Below are 12074 nucleotides of genomic sequence, written 5' to 3'. Positions count from 1 at the left end.
AACTCTTGCAGAAAATCACGGTCCGGTGGTTGAAAAAGTCACGTGCATCTTTAATTACCGGCTGAGAATGTGAAAAAAAAGTTCATTCTTTCATTGGAAGCAACGACAGTGACACTATACATAAATATAAAAAATGTGTAAGATAGTGTTATCACTGACGTGCCATCTTTATTTTAGTGGTTTACACACGGTGACGAACATGTATACGCAGAATAAAAAAACAGCACAATAAATAAAGATGGAGAGGACGAGAAAGAGAAAAATAATACGATACGAAGTCTTGTGATACGTAATTTCTCTACGTCCAAGGAATATCGGCATTTGATAATTGTACAACTTCTTGTACAAGTAGATATACTGAAGGGTAGATTGTCGATCGGAACAACCCAAGTCCTTCTTGTCACACAGAATAAAGGCGTTATTTTTTAGTGTAAGAGTAATCAGGGAACAAATGTTCTAGCGGAAATCAAAAGAATGTAATCCAGTGACAAAGACAAGACATTGAAAACAAACACAACGAAGAGATCCAAATAAATAAAATAATACATACAAAGTAACAAAAGTAAAGAACAACTCGGACTCCACTAAAAATTGGGAGCATGGACCAGGTGCACCGGTAAGGTAAGCGTCCTCTGCTTTTCTAAAAACACCCGCCGAGTTTCTCATAAGAAGTCAAGTCCGGGGTCGACGAAAGAGGAAAGGAAAACTATGACCCGTTGAACAAATCAGTTTTTTTGGTGCAGATGGATGTACTGTAACGATTATTGGTGTACACCATTTTCAAAATTACGGTCTATATATTAAACAGCAAAAAAGTTGTACCCATAAATCGTCAACCATATAAACCAAACCCCAGATTTTGAGACGGTAGTATCATCCTTAGTATATCGTCAACCTAGCCAAGAAAAGCAGCCAAACAATAATACACAAATAGACACCATTATACCTCTCTAACTCGGTACAAACGTTGAGCAAGCCGACTAAAGAAGCTACTTTTGATTTAAAATGAACGACTTTTCTAAATGGCGGGACAAGATTTAACAAAATGCAGGGTGGTCAACACGTCAAGGCAAGACGAAAATTGATTTAAACAAGTCGGGAAAACTTAACCGAACACAGTAAAAAAAAGTTAGATCAGAGATTACAGTTGCTACAAAAAAAAATGAAGGACAGAATTTATCACACAAGCTTCCATAACTATCAAACAGTAGCTCCATTTATACCACAAATAGAACTCAAGGCCGTCCGTTCGTGATTCCTTATTGGATAAATTCGGCAATGAGGCAAGTTCAATTTGTAAACAAGTTTAATGTAATACGGCAAGACGGAAATAAACATTGAAATCGAATGATACATATCTGATAAAAAAATATTCGGATTCTGATCTTGATATGAAATGTACAGATGTAAGACGACGTTCTAAGTGAACCTTTTAGTGCTGATTGAGTGTACATGTGAAAGGTAGCCACGAGCTGTCTGATTTATGTGTTAGTTGCAACCGTGACAATTAAGGTAGGTGGTTAATCTGACACATTATATTCAATAAAGCAATGAATAAATGAGATGTGAAATCGAACTGTTTATCTACCAATACACCCAGGTGTTACTGTTTGTCAGATTTGGATCAATGTCATGAAAGTCGGTTTATTTTGTTAGTCTTTGATCGACCGGGATAACGTTTAGACTCAGCTGGATTCACCTGTTGATAATCAAGATTCCAGGTAAAAATTCATTGTTTTGCATGTGCGAATCAAACGTTATATAGTTATATGAGACTGCATTTAAGTGAAAAATGTAACTACAACGAATCGTAATAATTTGTAATTTAGAAATATGAAATTAAGTTAGAATGTATTAATTATTATTTTTCTAATGAAGATTGAGTGTACATGTGAAAGGAAGCCACGAGCTGTCTGATTTATGTGTTAGTTGCAACCGTGACAATTAAGGCAGGTGGTTAATCTGACACATTATATTCAATAAAGCAATGAATAAATGAGATGTGAAATCGAACTGTTTATCTACCAATTCACCCAGGTGTTACTGTTTGTCAGATTTGGATCAATGTCATGAAAGTCGGTTTATTTTGTTAGTCTTTGATCGACCGGGATAACGTTTAGACTCAGCTGGATTCACCTGTTGATAATCAAGATTCCAGGTAAAAATTCATTGTTTTGCATGTGCGAATCAAACGTTATATAGTTATATGAGACTGCATTTAAGTGAAAAATGTAACTACAACGAATCGTAATAATTTGTAATTTAGAAATATGAAATTAAGTTAGAATGTATTAATTATTATTTTTCTAATGAAGATTTATACAGAAAAACTATTGTACGATTCTCACGTTTTAGAAAGTGAAAAAGGTGTTTCGTGGTGATAAAAACAGATCAGTATAATGGTACAATCCAATAGGTTTTAATTTGCCGAGAAATTAATGCATCTTCGTGATTGTATCGTCAACGTGGATTGGTATCTAGATGTATATTCCAGGATTTTAAAATGAAACACAGAATTGAGGTAAATTGGATGTTGTCAATAAGATATGTCTAGAATCAATATTTAACAATTTGTCGACTACATTATTAAGGATTGGAAACATGATAACGACATTACCACTGATGATTGTCCTGTAGATATGACCGTCAACAGAGGGAAGCATACAAACTGAACGATTTTAGGGGGAGTGGGGTCGGTATTGCCAATTGGCGCCTGGTGCTACATGTATACGAGTAGAAGCATACGTGGACTCAATGGAAAGTCTCTACTATTAGTGGGAACCCATCGCGGATCAAGCGGATCAAAATTGTACACCAATATGTCTTTTTAGGAACCCTCTTAAAAATTATCGTGGAACCATGCGTCAGTCCTTGTCTGCCTGGGTGGTAGCAGTTGTGCTCAGTGTTTCTAGTAGAACGGTCAACCATTTCTTTTAAGCTGAAAGAGAGAAAGCATGATAAGTTATCGATAAATCTGTTCTTACAAGTAGTATACATGTATAGGATCGTTAGCTTTCCCTTACTGTGTTGTAAAATATCACGAGAAACATAACTTCTTCCACTTAAGCAAGAAAATTTGGTTTGGATCTTTCTGCAAATGTAAATTGGCTCCTTGATGGATATCAACTTGAAGGTCAGCTGTTGGAAGCAGAACCAGAAAGAACTAGAATTAACGTATTAAATTATTACGACCCTTATTTCGCATTTACTCCTTCATTATATTTTAATGCTACCAGTCAACGGTTGGTAATATTTTTTTTAAATCTCTAAACTATACTATGTAACTGAAGGAAGTTATTAAAATCGGCCTCGAGCGGACAGTTTGGATTATGTACCGAAAAACAGAGTATGTCCTCACTAGAAGCTGGGCGATTGCATCGACTATATGTCTATCTCAATCCAAATCATCAACTTGAGGTACGGTTAAAGTGAATGTGTAACTTAATATAAAGTAAATAATCTTTTGATATTAACATTTTCAATGCTTCCATTTTTCATTGCCTTATACTCTTTCGTTTGTTTTTTACTGTCTAAAGAATATTGATCATACACAGATGGTGACACTATTTGTATTTTAATAACGAGGGTGGGGCTTTATCCAAACGTCAAAATTGTAATGTACGGATTCTTAGGAAGTCACCAATCTCCTCCACAGACCTATAAACGCTTTCTTATTTACTATATTTCACGCCGCTAGATTAAAGGCTTTGCTATATAGGATTTAAAAAAATCACAAGGCATGAACACTACTCATTACAAAGTGGAAGTTGTTTCGTTGTACTATACTAATTTTCTCAAAAGTGGGCGTAAACACTGAGTGTGGCAGGCGTGTAAAGCAAGCAGATTGGGAAGGTACATAGGCGGACCAAAAGATTCCTTATAAAGTTTTTTTTTAATATGTTATATGCTTTTTTAATAAAATATCGGAAAAAAAACACCCCGAACACAACAAATGCCAATAAATAAATAATCAACCAAATTTTTTGTTTGACATTGTATAATTATAATGCAATTTTCCCAATTTATCAAATTTGGGACCCCTGGTTTAGCTTCGTTTTGTTAAACTTCGTTAAACTTACTGGATCTGACACTGAATTATTGAATTAAATATAATAACATAATAACCTTCTACGCTCTAGATTTGTTTTATGCTTTTAAAATTTTTATTATCTCTATATATTTTTTTATTTCGAAAATTAAAATGTTGCGCATATCATGTTTTTGTATGGTTAAGAACAAAAAAAGAAACATAATTTTTCCGCCAAAAAAATACATATATCGACCAAAAAAAAGGATCTCTTTAGAATATTCGCTTTAAATTCGTCAATGAATTATAGAATCAACAGCATTGGATTTACTTTGACAACATTTCCTTTAATTTTTCGTGTTACATTTCTTTCTTGTTGGTAGTATTTGTTTTGCGTACACACAGAAAGGACCAATTCACGAAAAAGGGCATCGGGCTCCCTGAATCTCTGTTAAAATCGAAATTAAACATTCTGCGTTGTATCTTTGTGTAGTTCGAGTGAATGTCTTTTTTTCGTTCGGTTTCATTTTGTTGTTCTGGCTCCCTTTACATGCTATATTTTTGCCTTTGGGGTATCTGCTTTAAAAGCTTCGAATTTCGTTCTGTAATTATGACAACCGTAATATTTATTATTGTTAATGAATGAAGTTCTCGTTCTGAGTAACGCCATACGTGTGCATACATGGTATATAAACTATAGCTACCACAATGATGCAACAATTTACGAATGATATTTTGACTATGTATAAGACGGGGTACGGAACGCCGTAGCATTCATTTATTAGTGATTGACGAAAATATGACAGTTACGGCGTTCCACAATGGAGGTTTCACAGCGAGGTTACTGTTCTAGTTGCTCTTTAACGTCTGATAACAATCATAAACTACATAATTTGTCTATCAAAACTGCAAATAATGCTTTGAAAACCTTTTAAAATTATTGACATAATCGACTTCGATTGAGTCCTTGAATGATCGTTGTTACTTTAAGTTACATCAAAACACTTTGAAAATTACCTTTTGGTCATATCTCTAAGGTATTTGAAATGTTGTTCCAAATGTTTCTAGATATGTTAAACTTTGCAATCGATCTGAAAATTTCACGGGATCGTTGCTTAGCAGCAATATTTAGTATCTACAGATATATGTCAACGTTCATTCAAGTTAGGTGACCCATAGAGAGGAAGCTTCCACTTGCCACCGAAATACTATGAGTTTTGTTTTGAAATTTTACTGTTTTTTTATTTCGTTGCAATATCATTGGGATAAATACATGAGCAATTTTTTTTATGTTTGAATCGATTTACACATGTAAAACAGAGAACAATCATGTATGTATAATCACTTGAGCAATCCAGGCATACAAGTCAATGGGCCATACGCACCATATATGACCCCTTCACGGAATTATCGAGACAACTTTTTTAAAAACTTGTATCATAACATTATTACATTTGCCAATGTCTTGTGGCGGTTGAAGTGAAAACCAACCCTTACCCCAAAACCTACCCCTTCCCCACAACTTACCCCTACCCCAAAACCTACCCTTCCCCAAAACTTACCCTACCCCACAACGTACCCTACACCAAAACCTACCCTTACCCCAAAACCTACTCTACCCCACAAGCTACCCCTACACACAATCTGCCCCTACCCCTAACACACAACCTGCCCCTACCGCACAACTCCCCTACCCCAAAACCTACCCCTACCCCACAACCTACCCCTTACCCAAAACCTACTCCTACCAAACAACCTTTCCTACCAAACAACTTACCCCTATCCCTACCCCATAACGAAACAATAATTATATAAAGAGCATTTTGTACCATTAGAATTTATAATTCGTGAAATTAAATGCAAACTCGATACATTTGAGATGAAAAAAATATTTTTATATTTTATATTTTATATATTTAAGTTTGAATATCGTAGTATATTTTGTACAGATAATTAAATCAGTCGGTGCATAATAACAGATGCAAATAATTGCTTGAAATCGATCATACTTTACTTTTAACATCAAATTTTTAATTTTAATCATATCTTGTATCGTTTTCATCTAAATAGATGAAATAATAATTGATTATACATAATTATACAAGACCGTAGCCAGGTTTTCTGAATGGGAGGGTGCGAATTGATCACTGATAAGCAATTTTACTTGGTTATCTGGTGTGATTTCTCTTCAATTACAGTCTAAGATGTAAATCAAAGTTTTTTTCAAAAGATATATCAAAATTGATTTTATTATAATCATTACTGAAAACAAATCTTACCACTTTACAGTAATGACACATGGCAAGTCTATAGAATGTATTCAAGTCTTGTCATACAAATCTATGTGTATATAAACCCAAAGAAGAGAGTTATTTAAAACCTCTATTCACGCATTTACTTTGATTTAGGTTTACACAGCACCAGTACTCAATTGATTGGATTTTAATTAATTACAAGCCTTAATTGGCTTTAAACTCTACACATGGCTGTTTCAAAATGATCTAGAATATATATTTCGTTAATGTACACGAAATGACATTTTTTAATATAGCTTCCTATGCCGTATTAACAAAATACACCTGCATTGTATCAATTTTTTCAGTACATTGAATTATAAACTTCAAAACCTCCTATACATAAAACATTGAGGCTTCATTCTTTGCAATGAATGTATGTATCTATCAAATGATGGCATAACTCAGAAATATGCAATGTACAATACACTGAAATGTTGGTTTTTGTTTACTTTTTGGATAAAGAAACTAGACTGAGACTAAGGAACCCACAAACTATGGACAAAATATAAAACAAATTAATACGATGAAAAAAAAACAATCCAACATTTCGGAACAACAAAATTCTCTTACCTTTATAAAAACATTATATCTTGACAAAAGTTGTTGGATAGTGGTATACAGTAATCAATTGTCAACAATTTCAAAATTATTCAAAAAATAAGTCTGAAGTTTTCCTTAAAAATTGAGCACATTAGTTCGTAAATTGGAATGATGAATGTTCATTACTAACTATGGTTTCAACATCTGTGGTTTTGTCAGGTAATGTACATAGTAAGGTTTCGGGATTGTTACAGTGTAGTTCGTCGAGGTATACAGAAAAACGGGTGTTCCAAATGTCAGTCCAAAAAACCTCGCGGAGAATGGAAGTACAAAGACAAAATAAGGCGAAGTGTTCAACAGTGTCAATGTAACTTGCTTGTTCCACATTTAATACAAGTTTTGGTCTCAGATTGAGGTACACAGCTTACAGTTTTTGCAAGAAAAACACATTGTTCAGAACTAATGTGGATTTAGAACCCATGAATTGACTATTGTTCACCACTATATTCCTAAAACGTGAAAAGTCACTATCAATGTCCATTGTTTCTACCTTTTGCTTGTTCGCAGACATCATTACATGCTGTTTCACTACTCGTTTCCATAGGCTTTTCGGAGGAAAAGTATTGCCTCTAATAAAATTGTCATTGAAGTTCATGAGATGGTACTTCTGGAAATGCGTAAAGAAGTCTGGAATAAAACCAAACGAAGTATGTTCTCGACTACTCAGGTAATTGTAAAAGAATATACACTTGGTGACGGTCTCTGTTCGAGTGGAGTCTGTGTTGCTCATTTGCTTTTGTTGCTTTGTATGTATTATTTTGGTTACTTCATGTTCTATGTTGTGTATGTCTGTTTCCCATGTCTGGTCTTTGTCGCTGGATTACATTCTTTTGATTTCCGCTAGAACCTTGCTTCCCTTGATTATTCTTCCGAAGTGTTGTTAGTTTTTGGAATGTCTGAATGTCACGTTTTGACATAGCACTCCATAGCTCACATCCATGTTTTAACACATTGTAATTTGACAAAAAACATTGATGAGGGCGCTACTTTTTAATTAAAATCATATCAAATCGAAATACATATAGATTGCTAATATATTGATAACAGAAAATTACATTTATTACAAATAGCAATTCTACGATTTTTTCTCAACAATACGTATGAAATATATGAAATCCTTTTCAGGTTACGTTGAAAAAAATGACCGGGGAACGAAGATACTCGAGATGGTAACTACGCAGCTGGATAACACATCAGACATGCACTTTCCGAATACAACCAAACATACGGAACTTATCTGGATGATTCCTAGAGAAACCCAGTTTGTGAGCGCTGTCTATCTTTCCATAGGATTTGCAATTGGAATAATTACAAACATCTGTTTAATTTCTGTAATATGTCTCTCACCAACTCTCAAAACCCCTCCTAATTTTCATTTAGTAAATTTAAGCTGCAACAACGTTTTATTAAGTGTATGTATGCTGTTTTCTACTTTGTCAGTTTTTGGGGTACGTGATTCTGATAATTTTTTCGTTGCGGTACAAATTTTTGTCACTGAAAACTGCACAATGCAATATTTTGCAACATTTGCGGCAATTGGAATATACCGAAATATTACATTAACCAAACCGACTCTTTCATTACGAGTCAGACGACGTATCGTCCGACGATCGGTCTCAATAAGCTGGTTTGTATCTTGCTTACTCAGCCTTATATTTACAGTGACTTTTATAGAGAAAGATTCGTTACAATGCATTACAATGACACCATTCCAACGGAGTTTTGTAATGTGTAAAGAAGAAGATTATCTACTAGAACCTGGAAAAATCTGTATGTCTGTGATTATTTGTTTTTTCTATATCGTGGCTTTGATATCAACGCTTTCGTCGTACTATACAATTTCCAAAGAGTTAAATATAATCAAACCAAAGATTACAAACAAAGTCTTGCCTATTTCTTGCGCTTTAAGTATTTCATCAGAAGACACAGGAGACCCACAAAATCATTATCAGGTAGAACCAAGTATTGGTAGTCAAAATGGAACTATTCAGGTCTACTCGATTCCTTGTCAAGAAAATGAAGATGCGGTCGTCCATTACCAGAAAAATGAAAATATGGTTACATTTGAGGAAGTTTTTGCTCTACAAAATCCCATTTTAGCACAGACTATTGCTAACTCTAAACGTCCGCTGCAACCGACACTTAGTAATGCTTCAACACAATCAAGGACTTCTAGAATTGACTTTACCGACATATCGCCAAACGCAGATCTCCAGAGATTTCAAATGCTAAAGAACAATTCTGCTCTTAGAAATCAAACGCTCAGACGAGACAGAATAAGTGTGCGTAGTGCTACTAAAAATAGTTTCATAATGTTTACTGGATACCTGTTCACGTCATTGCCACTAGTGATATGTAGCGTGCCTTATGTCACCTATAGACATGATGCCAAAGAAACCAGGGTGTATATATTTCTTTTCCTCAAATTTCTTTTTTATACAAATGCTTTTCTTTCCTCTACTTGGTACTTGATCTTTAGCAAGAGAGTGAGAAAATGTTTTATCAGAATCGTGGAAGGCAGTTTTCCTTGTTTGTTTACCAGGCGTTGATAATTATGGGTAAAGTTGTTGGATCATATATCAAAGTTTATTTATTGAGTGACCATATGATATACATGAACGAAAATTTGATTTATTTAAAAATAAAAAAAATGGTAGAAATGATGTTTAAAGAATCCAGGAACATTAATTGGTTCTCTACGTAAAAATAAATAAGAATTAAAAATACATCGAAAAAAGTAAGGAATCACCCATTTATCGTATCACTGCTTTCTTTGATACCGTAATAGGTGTTGAAAATGGTTTTTACACACTTCTTTTTAATATAATTGCATGTGAGGATATTTTCTCTCTCAAAACAATGTATGTCTTCAATTGATTTGTGATATATTTTCCGTTATTCGAATCTAGTAGTCATGCAAAATTAAACGAAAAAAAACCTAAAACGGTGTTTTCACTAAGGAATTTTGGAATATGAGATAAGTGACGAAATGTTAATAGAGAAAAACTGCTACATGTAATACAAATATGTCCTTATTGTGTAACGAACATATATAGTTGGAAAAATCCCCTCCTGATGCCATAGGAGCGGATGTACCAACACCACAGCCATCTTACTAATCATTATTTTAAACGTGGGCATGTGGTATTCATTTATGCTAATATTTTAAGAGGGCATGCGTATTACCACATGATAGTGCCCAGAGCATTACCGCCATTGCAGCGCAGAAATGCCCTTTTTGGATTCTTTATTGAAATAAACAATATAGTTTCTCATATAGAGAGTATCATTGATAATTTGTCTGCCCTTGGAAAGTGATATTGCCTTCAGGCCAAGAAGCATTTAGTTCAAGTCATTTGGATAGATCGCCAATTCGAGGATTGGTGAACACAAATAAGCACATCTAAAATATGAAAAGTGAGATAAGAAAAAAAACTCCTCAAATAGTTCGTTCGTTTAAACGAGATTTACTGAGATGTAGAATCAAGACTTAAAAGAATGTTATCTGTTATACAAGCATACAGTTCTATGGTAAACAAGATCTCGTTTTTAATGTCAAGCGAAGTTGCTAATGCATTTTCAAGTTAAAGTTCACGTCACTTGTAAAAGGTGATGTGTTCCACGCAACAAGAAAGAAATCTTTTTACCCTTGCATGTGACGGCATGTATCTGACAATCTACACTTTCTACAAATACAGCTGCAAACCTGCAGTTAATATGTCCTTTAAGCAGGTACTAAACCAATAATAAGTACTATTCAATGGTAAATAAAGAAAAAGTGATAAGATAATTCAATTGATTAGAACGTAGAACGTGCTTTTGTTTTGTTTTGGTTTTTTTGTATAGGAGTGCAGTCTCCTTAAGTATTTTTATATGTTTATTCTACAGCATTTTTACGATGTTGATTCTTCTTCTAAATTGTTGCATTGGAAACCAGAGCAAAAATTTCATTAAGAACTCAACATTTGATAAGCATTTAGAGACATAAGCAATTGGGCAACGTTTCATAAAGAAACGTCTCAATTATAGATTTTCCTCAAAACCATTCTCAACTCAAATTTAGATCAGTACGAATATGAATATTAAAGGAAGAACTCAGCATTTTGAAGAAAATCGCAAGTTGAGGCTCAACAGACTCCCAAAAGAGGCCCTTACTCCCTGCATTTTGTTGATATCATTGCAAACTACGTGATGGACTAAATGTTCGACAAAATTGACCGACTTGCGCGCACCGAGACGGTATGACTGTGTAATCACTCATGATCAATAAGTAATATTTTTATCATAAAATGACAATAAATGCTGCATTTTTTAATATGTTTTGTCATATATTTGAATACAAAATCAGTTAATACAAATGCCAATAAAACGAAATCTCTGTATGTTGATAAATTTAAAACAAAAATATGCAGTTATTTTGTCGGCATCTCCCTCAAAACAGTCAAATGTCAATAGATCATTAACTAGCAAACAATTTTCGTTATGTGAAAATCTCAGTTGGTTCAAACTCTTTGTTTATATTCTGTTTCGGTCTTTTCTTACTGTTGTATTTTAAGCAATGTTGACAATAGTTTATAATTCTGAAAAAATCATCGAAGGCAAACTACTGATGAACATGTTTTATTTTAGATTCTAATATTTGTTGAGTCTTAGATTTCTTTATCTTTCACAGTAGGTTTCTAAAGTTGCTGGTTGTTTCTTACGCGTTGATTTATTGCTTTTTTGTTCTTGTCACGACCGAGAAGGTGTTTTTTGCTGGAAATCTAAATTGAGAGGTCTCGAAAGGTATGATTTTCCAGGTAATATTTGATGTTCACTGCTCCTTGTAAGTTCATCAAAATGATATATTATTAACTCGTAATATTGAAGGACTTATACTTATTACTGTCTATCAAGAAATAGCCCCAATTATGTGGACAAGAAAAAAACATTTTTAAGTTAATAATCATCTTAACAAACTCAAAACCTTTTTCATTATCTTGGCTTCATAAGAAATGTCTTTATAATCGATTACCAAAACAGTTCATGGTATTATAAAATGTTTAGATTTATTATATAGATAGCATAGATTTACCGAAAGTTCCCAGTGTAATTTTTTTTCGATAATTCACACTGTGAAATAAATTCGGTAATTTCACTCTCGCGCTTTC

General features: G+C 33.8%; 1 protein-coding gene across 3 annotated transcripts; it reads left to right on the top strand.

Moving 5' to 3' along the window:
• The first annotated feature begins 1546 nt into the window (after positions 1-1546).
• Positions 1547-11177, top strand: LOC148608011 (uncharacterized). 3 transcript variants are annotated; one of them, XM_088546400.1, is made up of 2 exons: positions 1547-3417; positions 8050-11177. In XM_088546400.1, exon 2 carries the CDS (start codon positions 8091-8093, stop codon positions 9471-9473), a length of 1383 nt encoding a protein of 460 aa, XP_088402526.1. In that variant the 5' UTR covers positions 1547-3417; positions 8050-8090; the 3' UTR covers positions 9474-11177. The 3 variants fall into 3 exon arrangements, with proteins under 3 accessions (XP_088402526.1, XP_088402527.1, XP_088402528.1); XM_088546401.1 differs by having other exon boundaries at positions 1548-2521; XM_088546402.1 differs by lacking the exon at positions 1547-3417 and adding an exon at positions 7420-7591.
• Positions 11178-12074: the final 897 nt, after the last annotated feature.

This window comes from Perna viridis, chromosome 9, assembly GCF_037379345.1.
Source record: "Perna viridis isolate PV_CMFRI_1.1 ecotype Kerala chromosome 9, ASM3737934v1, whole genome shotgun sequence".
Classification (NCBI taxonomy): domain Eukaryota; kingdom Metazoa; phylum Mollusca; class Bivalvia; order Mytilida; family Mytilidae; genus Perna; species Perna viridis.
Note: the sequence above shows the minus strand (reverse complement) of the source record. Positions and strands in the feature narration are given on the sequence as shown.

Bases quoted from the DNA above. Each gene is read 5' to 3' on its own strand.
- LOC148608011 (XM_088546400.1), top strand. From the start codon at position 8,091: ATGGTAACTACGCAGCTGGATAACACATCAGACATGCACTTTCCGAAT.